Source organism: Coloeus monedula, assembly GCF_965178545.1.
Source record: "Coloeus monedula genome assembly, chromosome: 4".
Classification (NCBI taxonomy): domain Eukaryota; kingdom Metazoa; phylum Chordata; class Aves; order Passeriformes; family Corvidae; genus Coloeus; species Coloeus monedula.
In genome coordinates, this window is record NC_138784.1 from 74,952,805 (window position 1) to 74,972,068 (window position 19,264).

General features: G+C 52.6%; 2 protein-coding genes across 2 annotated transcripts; both read left to right on the forward strand.

The window, feature by feature from the left end:
* The first annotated feature begins 1,334 nt into the window (after positions 1-1,334).
* Positions 1,335-12,082, forward strand: NET1 (neuroepithelial cell transforming 1). The gene is made up of 10 exons (XM_082280786.1): positions 1,335-1,461; positions 5,572-5,679; positions 6,424-6,591; positions 7,339-7,401; positions 7,820-7,916; positions 8,024-8,100; positions 8,539-8,796; positions 9,033-9,203; positions 9,967-10,153; positions 10,341-12,082. Exons 1-10 carry the CDS (start codon positions 1,369-1,371, stop codon positions 10,730-10,732), a joined length of 1,614 nt encoding a protein of 537 aa, XP_082136912.1. The 5' UTR covers positions 1,335-1,368; the 3' UTR covers positions 10,733-12,082.
* Positions 12,083-14,622: 2,540 nt separating this feature from the next.
* CALML3 (calmodulin like 3) lies at positions 14,623-17,835 on the forward strand. The gene is made up of 2 exons (XM_082281148.1): positions 14,623-17,459; positions 17,603-17,835. Exon 1 carries the CDS (start codon positions 16,506-16,508, stop codon positions 17,421-17,423), a length of 918 nt encoding a protein of 305 aa, XP_082137274.1. The 5' UTR covers positions 14,623-16,505; the 3' UTR covers positions 17,424-17,459; positions 17,603-17,835.
* Positions 17,836-19,264: the final 1,429 nt, after the last annotated feature.

Here is a 19,264-nt window from a genome sequence, read left to right on the forward strand (position 1 = left end):
CAGGGGAGGGGACAGCAGGACTTTCCTCCTTCTCCCCCTCCTCCTCATGATTCCAAAAAATGCTGTTTGCAAACCTTCCGCTGTCCCACAGCTGGAATCCACCCCAAATTTATCTCCTCGAAGCAGCAGCTTGGTTAGAACAGGTAAGCAGCCAAATCAACTCCGTTTATTTTTACCAGCACAGGAAAGCTTTTATTTCAGAGATCTGTAGCAGTGCCAGGAATAAAAGGACTTGAACAAACAAACAGAAAATCCAAACCCTTTGCATCTCCAGCCGGGCCTGCCGGGACAGGCTCTGCTGGGAGAAGAGGGGGAGAGGCTCAGCCCAGCCCCTGGCTACCAGAGCTGTGCCAGCACAACTTTAAAGCTCAGAGCAGACTTAAAAGCACAGGTCTAGACAAGAATTATTATTTTTTTTTTAAACATTTTGCAGCAGCAAAGGTTTTATGCTCCAGCGTTGGCAGTGAGAGCCGCCGTGAGGAGGAGCTTGTCCCACCACGCTGTAAGTGCCAGGAAAAAACACTAAAAATGGGGAAAAAAACCCAAAGAAACACATTTGCTTTGTATGATGGAACAGCCCCCTTGCCCTCCTTGCAGCAGAGTCTCTTGGAGGTCCCGTTTTTCACAGGATTCCAGGATGGATGAGGTTGGAAGGGATCCCAGGGAATCCCCTGGTCCCACTCCCTGCTCCAGCGGGGCCATCCCAGAGCACAGGGCACAGGGAAGTGTCCCGGTGGCTCTGGAATATCCCCAGCGAGGACACTGCACCCCTCTCTGGTCTCTGCTCAGGGCTCGGGCACTGCCCAGGGCAGAAGTTCTGCCCCATGTCCAGGGGGAGCTCCCTGGGACCGTTCCCTGCCCGTCCCTCTGGTGCCACCCCCGGAGCAGAGCCCGCTCCGTCCTTTGGCAGCCTCCCTTTGGACATCGGGACCGTGGGCGAGGCCCCCTCAGCCGTGTCCCCTCCCGGGGCCGAACAGCCCCAGCTCCCTCAGCCCCTCCTGGGCACGGAGCTGCTCCAGCCCTAAACCATCCTCACACCCCTCCTCTGGCCCCGCTCCAGCAGCTCCAGGTCCCTCCTGTCCTGAGGAGCCCAGAGCTGCACACAGCGCTCCAGATGTGCCTGCCAGATCTGAGCACAGGCGCAGGAAGGTTTTTTGGGAGAGGGTTTTTTGGGAGAGGTGTGGAAGAATGTCGGGCTCCGGGACGGTCGGGAGTGCCCCGGGCACCCGCGGGGGCGTGGCTTGGCACGGAGGGGGCGGGGTCTGTGCGCTGGGCCCGCCCCCTGCGGTGAGGTTGGGGGTGCGGCGCGCGACGGGCGCAGAGCGCGATGAGCGCGGGCTGAGGGAGGGTCGGGGGGCGTCTGCGGCCATGGTGGCGCACGACGAGCTCGGCGGGCTGCTGCCCATCAAAAGGACTATCCGGGTCATCGACGCGCAGAACCAGCACTTCAGGGAGCAGGAGGTGAGCGGGAGAGGGGGAGAAACGGGATTTATTTGAGGGGAGAGTGGGGAGGGGGAATCCCCTCAGCCCCCTCAGCTTCCCGCTCTCCGCGTCTGAGGGGAGGCGGTGAGCCGGGCAGAGCGCGGGGCAGCCAGCGATTTAAAATAAATTTTTTATATATATATATATATATTTAAGTCCATATATATGTATACATATATTTTATATGCTTTTTTTTTTTAATATATGCAATATATTTAAGTTCATAGCCCCCGAAGAGTTGGGACCAGGCAGCCAGAAATAATCTCGGCGCCTCACCCAGCTATTAAAAAAACGATATATATGAGTTCATGTATATGTATATATCTTCTTTATATACATATATATCCATTATATATATCTGGGTGTGTATTTATATATATGTGTGTGTATATATATATATATATATATATATATATATATATATTCATAGCCCCCGAAAAGTGAGCCAAAACCAGTCTCGGTGCTTCACCTGACCCCGCTTCTCCCAGGTGATTTTTCATTAAAACTTCTCCTGTTTTCATTAAAAAATCGCCTATGTCTCTCAGCGCTCTTTCCACTGACAGGATTTTTCCTAATTAGATGCTTGTTTGCTGCTTGAACCGAAAAAAAAAACCCTCGTGGGGTTTGTCGGGCTTTTGAGGGCTGGTTTGTTTTATTGAAGTATTGTTATTTTTATCGCGTGTTGTTATGCAGATGGCAATAATTGCGCTCCTGGTAGGTGTTCCCAAGCCTCCTGCTGCGACAGGAGCAAAAGTTCAGCAGCCAGGTAGGGCCCGGCTGCCTTGGGCTGGGTTTATTGCCGAGATTAGTGGCGAGATGAGGTGGAAAAGTTTAAAAAAAAAAAAAAAAAAGGCGTCTCCAGACGTCGCTGGGGTTTGAGGGCTCAGCGCCGAGTCACCAACCCCTGCAAATCCTGGCTTTGCAACAGCCAAACTTGGGCAATCTCATTGTGCAAAAGGGAAACCAGATGTTGGGGGGAGAAATAACATAAACCAGATCTCTGGGAGGGGAGTAAATGGCCTCTTAATTCTTAATCGCCTGAGCCAACACTTCTCACTCTGAGCCGCTTCAAGAGGCACTGGAGTTGTCAGTGGGTGTCCCTTAGTCGGGAATGGGCTGGTGGATTTGGGAGAAGTGTGGAGCCGAAGTCTGATTGTTCATCTTGAAACTCAGCAAGCCCCTTGCGTGTGAATCTTCCATCGAGGTGGTCAGGTGGTGGTGATTTCTGGCAGGAATTATTCAGGCTGCTGACTAAAATCGCCTTTTTGCTGAATTGGCTCAGTAGGAAAAGTTTGGCCGCGCGTGGTTTTGCCATTGGTCACCGAGTTCGTGCGTGCTGGTGTGGGGCCGGTGGAGGACATTGCACTCGAGTGAGGGATCCTTGTAAAAACCACTAATTATTACCCAGCACGGGAGAAAGGTTGTGGGCGTGCTGCTGCTGCAAGAAAAGCTTGCTCAAAAGTAAAGCCCGGTTTTCTTTCGAGCAAGGTGCAATCTTTTCATGAGTTAACCTGCACTTAGAAACACTTGAAGGAATTCCAGGAGTGTGAAATCTCGCCTGGCACAAAATCAGCTTTAGTGGCTGTGCTCGTGATGTATTAATTCACTTTTAATAAAGAGTCTTCTGGAAAAAAAATAATTCCTGATGGAACTGTTGACCCCGCTGGGGTTTTAATTATCTGGGGGTGCTGTAACACCCCTGGCTTGTTACAGAAACCTCCCAGACTTTATTGTAATCTGTCTCCTGTAAGGAAGACGGCGTGGAGACAGGAGAGTCATTGTTTGCAAGTCCAGAGCTAAAAAAAACCCTCCTGAGCCCGAGTTATCCGCAGTATGAACTGCCCGGAGTCTCGGCTTACACCGGCCTGGAAGGGGAGTACATGACCCCGGGCTGGAACACAGAGCTCAGCAAAGGGGGAGCTTCCAAGCACAGGGATTTTATTTTCTTCCTCCCTGCTCTGCTTCAAACGACAGCACTCAGGAGAAGAACCAGATGCTTTTTTTTTTTTTTTTTTTTTGGCAGTCGAGCCATGTCTGAGGAGCACTCAGACACAAAGTGGGATTTTTTTTTTTCTCCTTTAAGAGAGGAAAAACGGCCTTTTGCTAAGCTGAGTTCAGGAATTCCTCCTGCCAGCCCTTGGGCACGTGCATGTGTCACTTCAAGCGGGCACAGATGTGCAGGGAAGGCATTCCCACATTCCCTCATGGCCCTGGGCTCCCGGCCCTGACACTGGATCTCTGCAGAGCTGCAGCGCTGACCCTTCACCAGTGACCTGTTCGAGCCTCGCCGTGGCCTGAGGTTTCTCGCTATTCATTTTCAGTGTCACGTTTTGCTTTTCCAGGCTATTTATATCCCTGGCCTTGCCAGAGCCGTGGGTGGCTTTGTGTCTGGATCTTCCCTGCCTCCGTCCTGCACTTTGTTAAGCTCCTCTTGGCCCATGTCCCTTTATCCTACTGCACTGATACGTGACTTTCTAGGAGTCAATACCTCCCTTTTCTTCCACTCAGAAACATCTGCAATAAATTAAAGCTTCCTTGTTGTCTTTGAGCCTGGCCTAACTTTCCAACCTTTTGCTGACTGTCCCTGTCTTGAGCTCAGTGAAAAAGTTCCTGGTGTCCCACTTAAACCCAGCTGAGGATCCCGTGATTCGAGGACGTTTGTACAGCTTTCCCTCGTTTTTATGGTACCCTCCTAATTCTGACACTCCCCAAACGTTTCAAGCCCAGCTTTGTGCTGTGCCAAGAGGTTTTTTTTCTTCCTGCACGGCTCATAAATTGTTTCTTTTCATGTTCCCCCCTGCAAGTTTGAAGGCTGAACTCAGGGTGAGCTCACCTCCTCCTCTATTGCTCAACGCCGCGTGTGGGCAGGGCCGCTCCTCGGGTCGAGTTGCTGAAATCGGATCTCACACATACGTAGCTTTTATGCTGCCTCAGCCTCATGACTGGAATCCAGCTCCGTGTGTTCCTGTTCCCCTTTTTTTTCTGGTTTTGTTTTCAACATTTGTCACTTCTGAGCAAAGGGTTTGCCCACCAAGCTGGGCTGGGGGTGGAGACAGCACAGAGCTCGTCCTCAGCAGCCTTCACAGTCTCTGCCCTTTGAAAGAGTAGGAATTCAATAATTAACCAATTTTAACTGAGATGAACCCAAAAGGAGGCTGCTTCCCCCTCCTGAGCTGAGCTTCGTGCTGAGCAGTCTCATGAGGATGAGTCATGTCTAACCCTCTGCCAGATGTTTGGGAGCACCAGGGCAATCCTCCAGCCTTTTCCAAGCCTTAACTCTGAGGCCATCTCTTCCCAGCCCTGTGCACACCTTTCCTGCCCAGCCCTCGCCACACAATATTTTTGATGTCAAACACGTCGAGTTGCCAACAGAACTTTCAAAACTGAAGCAGCAGGAGCCTTCCAGGGGCGTTTCCTCTTTCTTGGCAGCGTTTGGGTCGGGACAGACTTGAGCTCCCGGCAGGGATTAGTGGTGGAGAAAAGCAGAAGCTTCAACTTTCGAATCTAAACAAGGTGTAAGAAAAATTACAGCGATTGCAGGAGGTGGGGAAGTGCAGCAGGAGGAGGAAACTTTGTAAACCAAAGGTTTTAAGCTTTATCTGCTCCGTGTGTGCGTGTCCCTCACAGGAATGTTCAGCTTGTGGTTGGTTGCTGCTTGTTAGAGGAGCTGCTGAGGCCGTGCTAGACTCCCACTGCTGCTCTGCTCTCCAAAATAAAGTGGAAAAACACATTCTTTCTCCAGAGGAAAAGATGAGAAAATGGAGAAGCAGATCCCAGCTCCATCTTTAGCTGTCACAGAGTGTCAGAGAACACTTTAATCTATTTCTGTTCAAAGCATAACAGTCCCTGCTGGAGCCCTATTTTGAATTCTCACTGATGTTCTCTCACCTCTTTTAACACTGGGCAAAACCTCTGCGGTTTAATTGCAGCCTTAAAGTTCAGACAAATATTTATAGCCTTTAAAGATGAATGGCTGCTTCCAAACGCTCTCCTTGCTGCGTTTGCCACTCCTTAAGTGGATTTGTGCTTTTGAAACGTGCCTGAGAAATTTCAGAGCCAGGACAATTTGTTCTCTGCTTTGCTTTGCAGGAGCCAAGCACTAAACGGGTCCGGCCTTTAGCACGAGTCACCTCCCTGGCAAACCTGATCTCTCCTGTCAGAAATGGGGCAGTTCGGCGCTTTGGGCAGACAATCCAGGTAAAAACAGAGCCTTTGGCTCCTCAGATCTGGAGATTTGGGGAAGGGATTGGTTGGATGGGGTAAAAGGGGCACCCCATGGGATTTTGAGGCGTCTCTTGGAAATCCCCGTGAACTTTCCTGGGCCTTGGGAATGAGAAGTGCTGCCTCAGGAGTTCACAGGTATAAAGTGCTGTGGAAAAACAAGGCTAAGCAGTAAATAAAATAAACAGCTTCAGACAGACAGAAAGAGCTGATAAAATGTCCCAGGCCCCAGCACACGTGTGCCGCAGCATGATGCGAGCTGACCTTGCTGCCCAGCACTGTCACAGGAGTGTTTTCCAAGGAGCTCTGTGCTCACACCTGCAGATAAGACCACATCTGGCTTTTAGGAACTCTGCGGAACACCAGGGCAAAGTTCAAGTGGCTCCTGATTAAGCTCTTCATAGGGAGAATTATGATCCTCATTTATTTACTTCCTCATACCTTGGAAATAAACCCAAGCTTTGCCTTCCCATCTTCCTCCCCAGTGGATCAGAGCAGGGAGAGGGGCATGGAAAACTTTGCCAAGCTCTGGCCTTTCTCAGCAGCTTGATTAAAGTGTTCCTTTATCTGAGGAAAAGTGTCTGGGTGTGTTTTCCTGCGTGGACAAGCCAGGAGGATGAAGGATTGGGAGGGGGATGGATAATTCTGTAATACTTCTGAAATGTTGGCTCTCCGCATTTGTTTTTAATATTTTTATTTTTCTTTTTAAAATCCCTGCAGTCGTTTGCCCTTCGCAGTGACAGCAAATCCCCTGGCTGTGCCCAGAAGTCTTGCAGCAGATCTGCTGCTCCTACTCCCCCCAAGAGAAGGAACAGTGTCCTTTGGTCTGAAATGTTGGATGTCAACATGAAAGAATCCCTGAGCACCAAAGAAATCAAGCGCCAGGAGGTAGCTGTCCATGAAAAAATGGGGTCGGGAAAGGCAGCCTTGGCTTTGTGTCTGCCCTGGCTGGGAAAGGAGTAACAACCTTTGGGGGGGCTGCATCTTCCCATGCACCTAAAGCTAAGATTTATGTCTGCAGCAGACATGGGAAAAGGTGGATTCCTCTCTGGAGTCACTGGGGAATTCATCTCCCCACTCTGACCCTTCAGAGATGCCAAACTTTCCATGGGGGTGCTCGGCATTCCTGAAATCCCAACCCCGGCCCCGCTGGCTGCTCTGCAGCCGCCCCAACGGCAGGTTCCTCACAGAGCCAGCTGTCTTTCTCCTAAAGCTCCTGACAATTGGTTGGAAGCCAAACAGCAAGGCCTTGGCTTGCCTTTTTCCTGGAGTTCTTAGACAAATCTTCTGGAGACGGCACAGAAGCCGCCGGAAGCCGCCTGGGATTTGACCTCTGCGGTTTCGACGTTTTGTGTTTTCAGCCTTGCCTGGGTAAAAGCAGTGATTTAAAAGGCTCTAATATTTAATTTGGCTTGTGCAGGGGTGTCAGGGCTTTCACACAGTTGGAAGCAAAGCTGCTTTCTCAGGGCTAGGAAAGTAGATTTACTCAGGGTTGTCATGCCCAGGTGCCACCGAGTGATTGGGGTGGCCAAAGCCCTATTCAGGGCAGGCTGTACATTATGGGAGCTGGAAGGCTCTTCCTGAGAAAGACTGGGATTAAAAGTAACTCAGGATGCTTTATCCCCTTCTTCCCAGGCCATATATGAAATGTCCAGGGGAGAGCAGGACCTCATTGAAGACCTGAAGCTGGCCAGAAAGGTGAGTGGGATTTTTCCTGCAGTCAGTGACGACATTCCAGAGAACAGTGAGGTTTCTTTGCACCTGCAGGCATTACGTGGGAGCTTTATCAGCCCCAGAATCCCCAGTTTGAAAGCTGGCCCAGAGAGCTGACGTGAGCACTGGGACAGCACTGGTGTGATTGCACCAAACCCAGCCATAAAAGGATTGTGCAGAACTGCCTGGGGACTCCCTCTCCCAGCTGGGAATAGTTCAGGCAGGAAAATCCTTTTCGTTTAAGTCTTCCATACTTCACATGGAGGGGAATCTTGTAGCATCAAATGAGTTTTACCCTTTGTGTTGGCTTCACTTCCTGCACCTGATAGATCCCCTCAGATGTAAATCATCAGCTTTGGGGCCTGGGAGATTTGAATAGATTTGGATATATTTGATTTGACAGGCCTACCACGATCCCATGCTGAAACTCTCCATCATGTCTGAGGAGGAGCTCACCCACATCTTTGGGGACTTGGATTCCTACATTCCTCTGCACGAAGGTAAGAGCAGCTGGCTGGTTTGTGCTCACTAGGATTTAACCCTTCTGCTTTCTCCTGTTACTCGCTGGGGCATTGCTGCAATTCCTCTTTTTCTGTTTCCATTCCAGACTTACTGGCAAGTTTGGGAGAAGCAACGAAACCAGATGGAACAGTGGAGCAGATTGGGCCTATCCTTGTGAAGTGGGTGAGTTCAGAACTTGGAATCTGAGCTTAGAGAACGTTTAAAGCCGGAATTTGCAAAGCTCTGGGGTTTTTGTGGCGCTCAGTTCAAGATTGGAAGGGAAATTCTGGCAATGCTGAGAACAGTGGGATTCTGGTGGCTGGAATGGGCCCTGATTTCATCCCGGAGACGTGGAATGATGCGCTGATTTATGGTTGAAATGTCTGTGTCTCCTGGGCTCTTTGTCCCAGTGTGATTCCAGGAGAGTTATCCCTGCACATCCAACCATTGGGAGCTTCAAAGGCTCCATGTGCTTGTTCTCCTCACAAGATCCTTCCTTAGCTTTTTATATTGGGCAAAACATCCCAGTGAGGGCTGTAGAATTCCGTGAGTTTGACTTGGTAGTGACATCTGCTTTTCCCACAGGGAGTCTGACTCCTAAATCTCCTCTATTCCCTGCAGCTACCAAGACTCCACGCCTACAAAGGCTACTGCAGCAATCAGCTGGCAGCCAAAGCACTCCTGGATCAGAAGAAGCAGGACAGGAGAGTCCAGGATTTCCTGCAGCGCTGCCTGGAGTCTCCCTTCAGCCGCAAGCTGGACCTCTGGAGCTTCCTGGACATCCCTCGGAGCCGCCTGGTCAAATACCCCCTGCTCCTCAAGGAGATCCTGAGGCACACTCCCAAAGACCATCCCGATATCCACATTCTGGAAGAAGCCGTGAGTACTCCTGATTTCCTTCTGCTTGTTCAGACTAAGGATTTTATTTGGGAGCTCCAGAAATGTTCCTTAAGCCCTCAGCACTTCCCTGGGGGTTTTTCTTGGGGCACAGATCTGTGAGAGGGAAAGTGAGGGATCAATCCGTATGGATTGCATCCTTTGGAGTTGTGAAGTAGCACGAGGAGAGGTCACGCAGGAAAGCAATTAGTCACTGAATCATTTGTTTGGGTTTGTAGATATCCATAATCCAAGGAGTCCTCTCTGATATCAACCTGAAGAAGGGCGAGTCCGAGTGCCAGTATTACATTGACAAGCTGGAATACCTGGATGAGAAGCAGAAGGATCCAAGGATTGAAGGCAGCAAAGCTTTGCTGTGCCACGGGGAGCTGAAGAATAAAAATGGACATGTAAGCCCCTCATTTTTTACTCATTAATTCCCAAACTTTCCCTCAGAGCTGGTTTAAACTCTTGGAGCAGGACTGGGAGCTTCCATCCTTAGGGATAGTTTAGACATTGGATAAAAAAGCAGAGTAGAAATCCCTTGGTGGCAGCCTCGTTTCGGGGTGTAAGGGAGAGTTTCCTGCTGACAGCTTCACAGTTGGCTTTGGGAAGCTGGAAAATAATTAGCACGGAGTGCCCATAGAAAGTGCTCTCCATCCCGAGGGATTTCCTGCCTCTGTTTACTTCCAGGTGCTCTGACATTCCCCATTAGGAGCCCTGGCTTTTCCAAACAAAAGGGTTCCTGCAAAAGCCTGTTTGGCTTTGGGCTGGGCTGCCTGGAGTTTCTCTCCCACCCACTGGATCCAGGCTTTGCTGCCTTTTGTCCTGATTTAAACCTCCTATCTTTTCATGTTTTCTTTGTTGATTGGGGTTTTTTTGTTGTTGTTTCATTTGGCTGTTTTACTCCTGCACACGAGGCATTCCATGCTCCCAGGAAAGATATCACTCCTAGTCCTATCCCTTGCATCTGGGAATGATAATTCCCTTTCTAGGGATCCATAAAATAATAAAGCTGCTGATGTAATCCCTGGTGTGCGCCAGACCTTGGCATTGTCACAGGAGACTCCAGAAGTTACTGTGGGTGAAACTGCAGATAAGGTGGCCTTGAGTCCCACAGGATGTGTGACCTCATGGAATTCAGAGTGCATATTGGAATGTTTTCCCTTCCAGAAGCTCTACGTCTTCCTCTTCCAAGACATCCTGGTGCTGACACGGCCGGTGAGCCGGAACGAGCGCCAGGCATTCCAGGTGTACCGCCAGCCCATCCCTGTCCAGGAGCTGCTCCTTGAAGACCTCCAGGATGGAGATGTCAAAATGGGAGGCTCCTTCCGAGGAGCTTTTGGAAATTCTGATAAAGGTATTGATCCAACCATGTCATCCGTGGTGGCCATGAACTTCCAGCTAGGGCTTGGATAAGGAGACATCTTTGTGTCTCTGCTGCATTTTGGGATTAGGGGTGGGTTTTGTTGGGCTTTCAAACCTACCAGTGGAATCTGTAAATATCAGCTTGGGTCTGATCTGCTCTTCCCTCCGTTTATCTCCAGCCAAAAACATTTTCCGAGTCCGTTTCCAAGATCCCAGCCTGGGCCAGTCCCACACGCTGCAGGCCAACGACGTCTTCCACAAGCAGCAGTGGGTGAACTGCATCCGCACCGCCATCGCCCCATTCCAGAGGAACATTCCCGCCTCCGAGCTCAAGGAGCTGCCGGAGCTGAGCGAGGAGTCGGAGGAGAACAACCCCTCCGTGCCCAACATCCCAGCCCAGAAGCGCCGGTCGGGAATATCCGAGATGGAGCTGGATGAGAGCGCGGCCGAGTGCGGCTCCGTCCTGGACTCGGAGGAAGCCAAAGGGGTGAAATCCCACAGAACCTCATCGGGGCACAGAAAATCCAGGGAGAAGCAGCTCAGTGGGAAGCGGAAAGAAACGCTGGTGTAAGGAAAAAGAGGAGCCCCAGTGGCACCCTGGGGGAAAACTGTTAATTTATAAATAATTCCGTGTACATTTTTGTACCGGGAGCGCCTTCGGAGCCGCTCCGCGGATCAGATCCTGGGTTTATGTTGGAATGGCAGCTACTGGTGTTTGGTTACTGTTGAACTGGGGTCTGTTTTTACACTTCAAATCCATGAGGGATTTCCAAAACCCTTGTGGCAGATCTGAAGAGCAAGTCGGGGGTCCTGAAAGTTTCACACAGCCGTGGTGGAGCTGGGAAAAAAATAAAGTGGAATTTTGGGCAGCAGCAGGCGGTTTTGATCAACACTGCAAAAGTCCTTTAAAGGACTCAGCACCTGAAGTCACACTGGTGTGTGGTTCTGGGAATTCCTGCAAATTTGCATGATTAAAGAGGAAAAAATCCTAAAAAAAGCAGACCCCAAGTTCAACAGGTTCTCAATTCACCTACTGGAATCTTTGATCTCCGCGTGTCCTTTGTACATTCCTCAGTCTCGCTCTTCTATCCTGCCAACTATTTAATTTTTTTATTAGTTTTGTTTTGAGTTTGGGATTGGGCTTTTGGGGTTATTTTTTGTTTCCTTCGGTTGGTTGGTTTTTTATTTTTGTATTTTTGTTGCTCAGACTTGGCATTTCCTTTCAAGTACTTGATCCTTCGTGCTCCGAGGGGTGACGTCCCAACCGTCCCTCACGTCACCCTGGAGCAATCCATGGGCTGGAAGGAGACACTACTGAAAGAGAACTGCTTTACTCCAGGGTGTAGGAAGGTTGTAGGCACGTTGTAAAAGGGTTTGGGGAGCAGTGAGTAGAGGGGATAGCAGGGAGTGAAGGTAGATTCCGTGGTTTTGTTGCCTTTTGGAAATGAAAAGCTTCCCAACGGGAAGCAGGACTTGGAGGCAACCAAGGGGTTCTTGCATGTGGTAGAAAGGTAGAGGAGAGGAATTGTTGGAGAGGAGAGGGAGAGGGAGTGGTTGTAAATACTCAGAGGGGCAGCACTGCCATCTTCTAGTGGTCCAAAGATCCAGGGAAAAATCCAGGGAAAGATCCAGCTTGGGAAACAAAGTGGTGACAGCTCTGAGCACAACGGGGTGGCCCCATCCTTGGACAGCGATCCTTCCATCCCTAAGATCCGGGATTGGGGAGTGGCATCCTGCAATCCCTGTGAGCTGACATCCGGGATTGGGGAGCGGTGACTCCGCATCAGGGGTTGTCAGTGCCTGTCCCGTGTCCGGCCAGGAGCTTTGGGAACGGGCAGAGGGTGTACATAGACACAGCGTGTGGTTCTCTGTAAATGTTGTACAGTTTCCAGTGCCAAGTTCCATTAAATTCCTGACGGCCTCTCTCCTTCCTCATCCGAGTCCTGCCTGGGAGGGAGGGACGTGTCCGTGCTCGGGAGCTGCTGTCGGCTCCGGATCAATGCGGATCTGCTCCAAGGAACCCCTGTCCTGCCGTGATTCCTGCATGTCCAGGCAGGACAAGCCAGCATTGTCCAGTTTGTCCTGTTGTTATTCCACTGTGTCCAGGCAGGGCACGAGCCAGCAGTTGACAGTTTATGGATTCTCCTCAGTTTCTTGGGAAAAGGGAGCAGTGGGATTCTGCTCCCCCACGGAAAAAGATCCACCCCCAGCAGTGGAAGGGTTCTCATTTAGGAAATGTTAAATCCTTGAGGATCCTTGGGAAGGGGGATCCTGCTGGGCTGATTCCCGGGAAGTTTCCAGGGAGCACCTGGTTGTTGTACCAGGATAAACCCATCCAGTCTTCCCAGCTTTCCCAAAAACCTGTGGCTTCACCTGGTCCAAGGGTGTCCAGGCACCACAGCTCCCGGGGAGAGCGATCCTGGCTCCAGGCTGTCCCTGTGCCCCCGGGAGGGAAGGAGCAGCTCAGGTTTTTAGGGATAGGATCTAGAGCTGAGCTCTGACCTGTGAAGCTGATTTGATCCAGAGGGAATTCAGCCCTTCCCGAGCAGGGGGAAGCTGGAAAAATGGCTCCTCCTGCAAAAAACGTGTCAGTGACAGGGAGAAGAAATCCCATGGATCGTCTGCTTGCCCTCCCCGAGTGAGGCTGGGCTGACTCTTTGTCTCCTCATCCTGCAGCTGATGGCAAATCAGCCAAAAATCTTTAATTTCCCTTAGAAGTAATTCCCTGATGCCTGGTGGTTCCTGTCCCTGCTCCATCCCTCCGACAGGAATGTGCAGCCGTCTCAGCCCTCGCTTCTCCAGACTAAACAATCCAGGCTCCCCTGGATTCCTCCCATGCTGAATTCCTTGGGATTCAGCTCTCTCCATCGCTCTGCCGAGCCAAGACCCCCCTATCCCATGGGTGTGGAGCCCTGGGATACAGCGGGATAAAATTCCCAAGGGCAGAGGGTGAACCTGAGCCCCGAGGAGCTCCTGCATCCTGCGTGGTGCCATCCCTGTGTCCGTGCCCATGGATGTGTGGCAGCTCCACCCTGGGTAAGCAGCTCCCCGGATCCGTGTTTGCCTTCGGGGATCCACCCAGCTCCTGGGAGCCGACGCCTCCCGGGTTTCCAGGTGGCACCTTCCCGGAGCCGAGATCAGAGGCAGGGTCACTGTGGGGCAGATTCCTCTCCAAGAATTCCCAGCATCCCAATCCCAGCCTCTTCTCCAGCACGGGGACATCTGGGATCAGGGTCCCTTAGCTCCAGCTTTAGGAGCTGCCATTCAGTTTGCCCTTGGATTTGGGAACCTCCAAGGAAGCAAAAGTCTGAAGCAAACCACAAGCCACCAACTCCCAAATTTCACTCCAACAGCCCCCGGAGCCCCTTGCAGCCGTTCTGAGATCAACCCTGAGCTCATCCTCTCCAAAATCCCATTTTCCACGCTAAACCTCGGCATAGTTTCTGCCAGGATTTGTGGAGATTCCTGCCCATCCCCACAGACGCTCCTGGGATCAATCTGGGCTCGTGCAGGGACGGGGGGCCCCACGGAGCTTTCCCTGTCGGAGCCGTTTCCTTCCCCGCCTCCAACTTTCCCTTTTTCCATGAATTCATCCCCCTCCCACACCCCCCTGCCCTGTCTGCAGCTGCAAGCCCAGACACATCTGTGCACATCTGGGCTGGCCTTCACAGCCGCGCCGCCTCGGGAGAATCCAGCTGGAAGATTTCACCTTCTGGACTGGGGGAGTTTTTCCCCCATTCCTGGATTAGGCCCCTCAAAGCCAGACACCGCGCCTGGAAAACTCCGTGTGAGGCTTTAACGGGGCCCTCCTTCATCAAAGCACCAACTTTTCCAGCTCCAGGTGGAGACATCCCGGGAAATCGAGCTGCCAAAAAGCCGGGAGCGGCGGCTGCGTGCTCCTGATCCCACCAGGGTGGTCTCCTTTTCCCTGTCCTACCCCACAGCCCACCTCGGATGCTGTAAATAGGGTTAGGCCATAAATTACGGGATTTTATGGGCCAGCAGGAAGTTTTGTTGGGATATTTATCCTGATAAATGAGGCACAGTTAAACAGAGCTAAAATCAAGGGCAGGCTCTGGCCTTCTCCCAAAGATGGAGGGGATGGGATGGGATGGGATGGGATGGGATGGGATGGGATGGGATGGGATGGGATGGGATGGGATGGGGCGGTGCTGGTTGTGGGAATAGGATGGGTGCTGGTGATGGAAAGGTGATGCAGAGGTGACGTGTGATGACAGTGGGTGCTGGTCATGGGGATGGGATGGGATGGGATGGGATGGGATGGGATGGGATGGGATGGGATGGGATGGGATGGGATGGGATGGGTGCTGGCAATGGGTTGTGGTCATGGAGAGGTCATGGGGAAGTGATGGGTGCTGGTCATTGAGATGGAATGGGATGAGAGGTCATGGGTGCTGGTCACAGGGATGTAATGAGGTGGGATGGGATCCATGGAATGGGAGATGATGGGTGTCAGCAATGGGTGCCAGTCACAGGGATGGAATAGAATGGGATGGGATGGGATCTGTGGGATGGAATGGGATGGGAGATGATGGGTGCTGGTCATGGGGATGGGATGGGATCCATAGGATTGGATGAAATGGGAGATGATGGGTGCCAGCAGTGGGTGCTGGTCCCAGGAATTTCATGGAGAAGGAAGCAGCAATTCCAGCTTTGCTCAGCACCAAGGGCCATCCCGGACATCCCAGCCCCTCCCCCCTCAGCCAGATGACCCAGGGACCCCAAATCCCCCCCTCATTCGAGCTCAAACTCCTCCCCCATAGTTTGAACCAACACCTGAATCCTCCCAGGCATCCAAACCCCCGGTGATCTGTCAGGATTCGCTTTTCCCAGCCAGATCCAAGCCAGCTCTGCCTCCCCTTGGCTCTTCCACGGCAGTTTTGATTGGATCTAATTAAAGCTGGAGCAGAACAGCAGTGTGGGCAATCAGACAATTAGGGAGCAGCTCTTGCACAAGAGGAGCTGCCAGGGCCTCCCCTCCCCGAAACCTCTCACCAGACAGGTTCCCAGCCCGGCTCCCACAATTCCTCCCGGGAATTGCAGCGTTCCACACGCCCAGAGCTTTTTCCCTGGGAGGCTTTCCCCAGGAAGGTGATTCCCTCCCAGACTGATCCCATTCCTTGTGTGTCCCTCAGTTGTCCCATGGGCTGGGCTTTGGGTTGTGGCCTTCCCTCCAAATCCCACAGCTCGAATTCCTCACTGGGTTAAACTGGGATAAACTGGTGTCAATTTTCCTTGGATGAGAAAGTCAAATTGTCTTCTGCTGTGGAACTTCCTGCTCCAGTGACTCGTTAATCCAGGTGGTGAAGGTCACTGGACTGTTGTGGGGATGGATGGATGGATGAGGGATGGATGGAGGGAGGGATGGATGGATGTTTCCCCCACGTTTAATTTGAGTGTTCGCAAAGCCTCGTTGTTGAAACAGGATGGAAACATCCTGGGCTGCTAAAATTAAAGGGAATGAGGAGAATTTGGGATAGATTCCACAGGACTGGAGCTGAAACATCTCCGATGGGGGCTGCTGGGGGGCTCCTGAGCTGCTTTTCTCCTTAAAAATTCCATTTTAGGGGAAAAACGGTGTCCAGGTGAGCAGGGAAAGGGGAGCAATGGGGGCAGAGTTGGACCCCTGGGTTTGGGGGGCGCTGGAGCCCTCGGTGGATTTGTTGTTGGAAAATCCATGGGAAAGCGGTGGGAGATTGGCAGTGGTGGAGGTGGGATCAGCTGCCACAGGCTGGATCCAGGAGATTTCCCCTCGAGTTGCATTCCAAGAGATCCCCCCAGGTCCCATCCCAATCCAGGTGATCCACACGTCCCACCCTAAACCCACCCCAGGTCCCACCCCAGCTGATTCCCCGTGCTCCATGCCAGGGGATCCCTCGTCTGCCATTCCACGTGGTCCCCTCCCAGATCCCATCCTGGATGATGTTCCAGATCCCATCCCAGGTGCTCCCTACCCCAGATCCCACACGGGGATGATCTCCCAGATCCCATGTGGGGATGGATGGATGGATGGATGGATGGATGGATGGATGGATGGATGGATGGATGGATGGATGGATGGACAAACTCCCCCTCATTTGTCACTGTCCCCTCCTTTACTCCCTAAGTAAGAGATGAGTAAAACCAACCTTACAATGGGGAGCACTCTCAGCTCACCCCTGACTAACAGGGCAGGACCCCACACCCCTCCCCGATCCAGCCCCACCGCCCTGCCCCAGGTCCGACCCCGGAGGAGGCCCCAGAGCTGACTCAGGGTCCCGGCAGCTCTGAGTAACCGGGATCTGCTGGGACCTGCACCGGGGGATCCTCCCTCGGCGGCTTTGATGCGCCACCAGCACCACCTGGGGCTGGGGAGGCTGGGAGGGACCCCTCCAACTCCTTTGCACAGCTCCAACCCCCTCCAAAATATCCCTAAAACAGGGAGAAATCCCGTGTGTCACCCCCACTGCTGCCTCCCCCCGAAACCACGGAGCCACAGCCCAAATCCCTTAATTAGGGCTCTGTTGGGAGCTGGCCCCGTGAAACGGCACCGTGGGAGCAGCGGGACGAGAGCCAGCGTGGCCACGGGGGTTGGGTCACTCCGCCAGCTCCCAAAACTTCCTGATCCATTCCCATTCCTGCTGAGCCTCTCCCACGTCTCCCAGCTCCTGCCTCCTCCTCCTCCTCCTGCTGCTGCTGCTGCTGCTGCTGCTCATCCAGGGAGAGGCATCCGGAGGGAGGAGGCCCCGTCTCCTCCTCCCCGCTGGCACCTCGGCGTGCCGGGACAGAGCCGCGTGCTCGCGGGAAGCGCCATGGCCGAGCGGCTGTCGGAGGAGAAAATCGCCGAATTCAAGGAAGCGTTTTCCCTCTTCGACCGCGACGGGGACGGCTGCATCACCACCAAGGAGCTGGGCACCGTCATGCGCTCACTGGGCCAGAACCCCACCGAGGCCGAGCTGCAGGACATGGTGGGCGAGGTGGACGCCGACGGCAGCGGCACCATCGACTTCCCGGAGTTCCTGTCGCTGATGGCCAGGAAGATGAGAGACACGGACAGCGAGGAGGAGATCCGGGAGGCTTTCCGGGTTTTTGATAAGGATGGGAACGGCTACATCAGCGCGGCCGAGCTGCGGCACGTCATGACCAACCTGGGGGAGAAGCTGACGGACGAGGAGGTGGACGAGATGATCAAGGAGGCCGACTGCAACAACGACGGGCAGGTCAACTACGAGGAGTTCGTGAGGATGATGACGGAGAAGTGACGCCCTCCATCATCCACCTCCAGCTCTGTTCCACAGGTAACTCCCTGGGATGTCGTATCCACGGAAAATCCCCAGATCTTGGGTGTCCCCCATCCCGGCCACCTCGTGTTGGAGGTTGGAAAAATCAATGTTTGCGGTGCTTTTTTTTTTTAATTTTTCCTTCATTTTTTTTCCCGTAGGCAACAGAGGTTGTGGTGGTTCTCCCCCATCCCCTCCATCCCCTCCATCCCCTCCCACCTTCTCCAAGCTGGAAAAATCCTCTTTTATCCCAGTTGGAGCATCACCAAGCAGCGCCTGCATTGGATGCGGGCATCCCGCCTGGGCTGCAGATGGATTTGGGGTCCCCATGGGATGCACGTCTTGTGTCCATAGAGATTCCAGTGAATATTCCCTGACATCCCTGAGTCCAATAAAAAACGTCCCCCCACATCCTGGTGGCTGCCAGTGCCTCATTTGGCTTCTCCTTGGGATCCCTGCTGAAAAATATTCCCTCAAATCATCCCGGTCAGGCTCAAGCCCCTCCTCATCTCCATCCTCTTCCCATTCCACACCTTTTCCCAACAAGCTGGAAAGATGCCCCAGTGGGTGCTGGCCACCAGGATGTGGCTGTCCCCATCCCAAATCCCATCATTTTGGGATCTGTCTCCACCCCCAGGGTCTCAGGGCCCTTTTCCCTTCTCCAAACTAAGAGTTGGCAGCCGGATTTATCCCTAATCCATCCCAAAGCTGAGCAGAGCAGGATTCACCTTTCCTGGCCCTCCCAAATTCCCGTGACTCAGTTTCCCCACAAACAGGGGCAATCCTGGGATGGGATCATTCCCTACACAACAGAATTTGAAGGATTAATCAATTCTCTGTCACTAACGAGCAAACAGGGCCGAGCTGCTCCGTGAGGAACTTCGGATCCGCCACGACTTCACCCCCACTTCCAGCCCATCCCTGGGGCTGGGAACTTTGGCAGTCCCACTTGTTTTCCCGGGAAAACCGGGCAGGTGCTGGCAGAGCCGAGCACGCCCACGCTCCCTCCCAGCACCTTCCCTCTCCCTCACGCTCCCAGGATGAGAGCGCCGCAAAGTCCAACCCCCAAATCCAGCAAAATCCAGCCAGAAAAAATTCCAGAGTGAGCGGGTCACGCCGGGCTGTTGTAATGGGGCGGCTAAAATTAGTCCTTCCCAAAACCAGGATTATTTATTTATTTAATGCCAGGTTCCAGCTCCAAACCAATCCTGGTATTTTTAGGCCTGACCTTTTTTTCTCCTTCTATTTTTGGGTTGTTTAATTTCCAGAGCGTTTTTTCCGCTCTGCTTATCCCGGGATGGTTTTTCCTAACGATGATCCTGAATGGGAGGCTGGATCCTGGCCCAGCAGCTCCATCAACAAAGCAGGAAGTTTATCCATGTTTTCCCATTTTCCCCTGAATTTGGTGCTCAGGAGAGCGGTGGGAAGGTTCCCACCAGCACAAGTTGGGATGGACACATGGATGGACGTGGTTTGGGATTTTGTTTCCCAAATCCAGGGTTTTGGGCCCAAATTGTGCCTCTAGAGGGGAAGGAGCTGATGGAATTGCAGGATCCAGGCCGGCAGATCCATGACCACTGGATTTCCATCTGGTGTTGGATAATAATTGGATTAATTGAGGCCCAGGGGATGCACTCGGAGCCCGGGAAGTTCAGAGGATCCCTGGTCTCTCCCTTATCCCTCCGTGTCCCGATTTCCCACCCTAAAACCTGGTCAAGATGTTCCCTGCACCTGGGGATGGGGATTGAAGGGTGGGATGTGGGATAGGGATCCCATGGGAAGGGTCCTGGGGGCAGCTGATGTGGAATCTGGGATAGGGATCC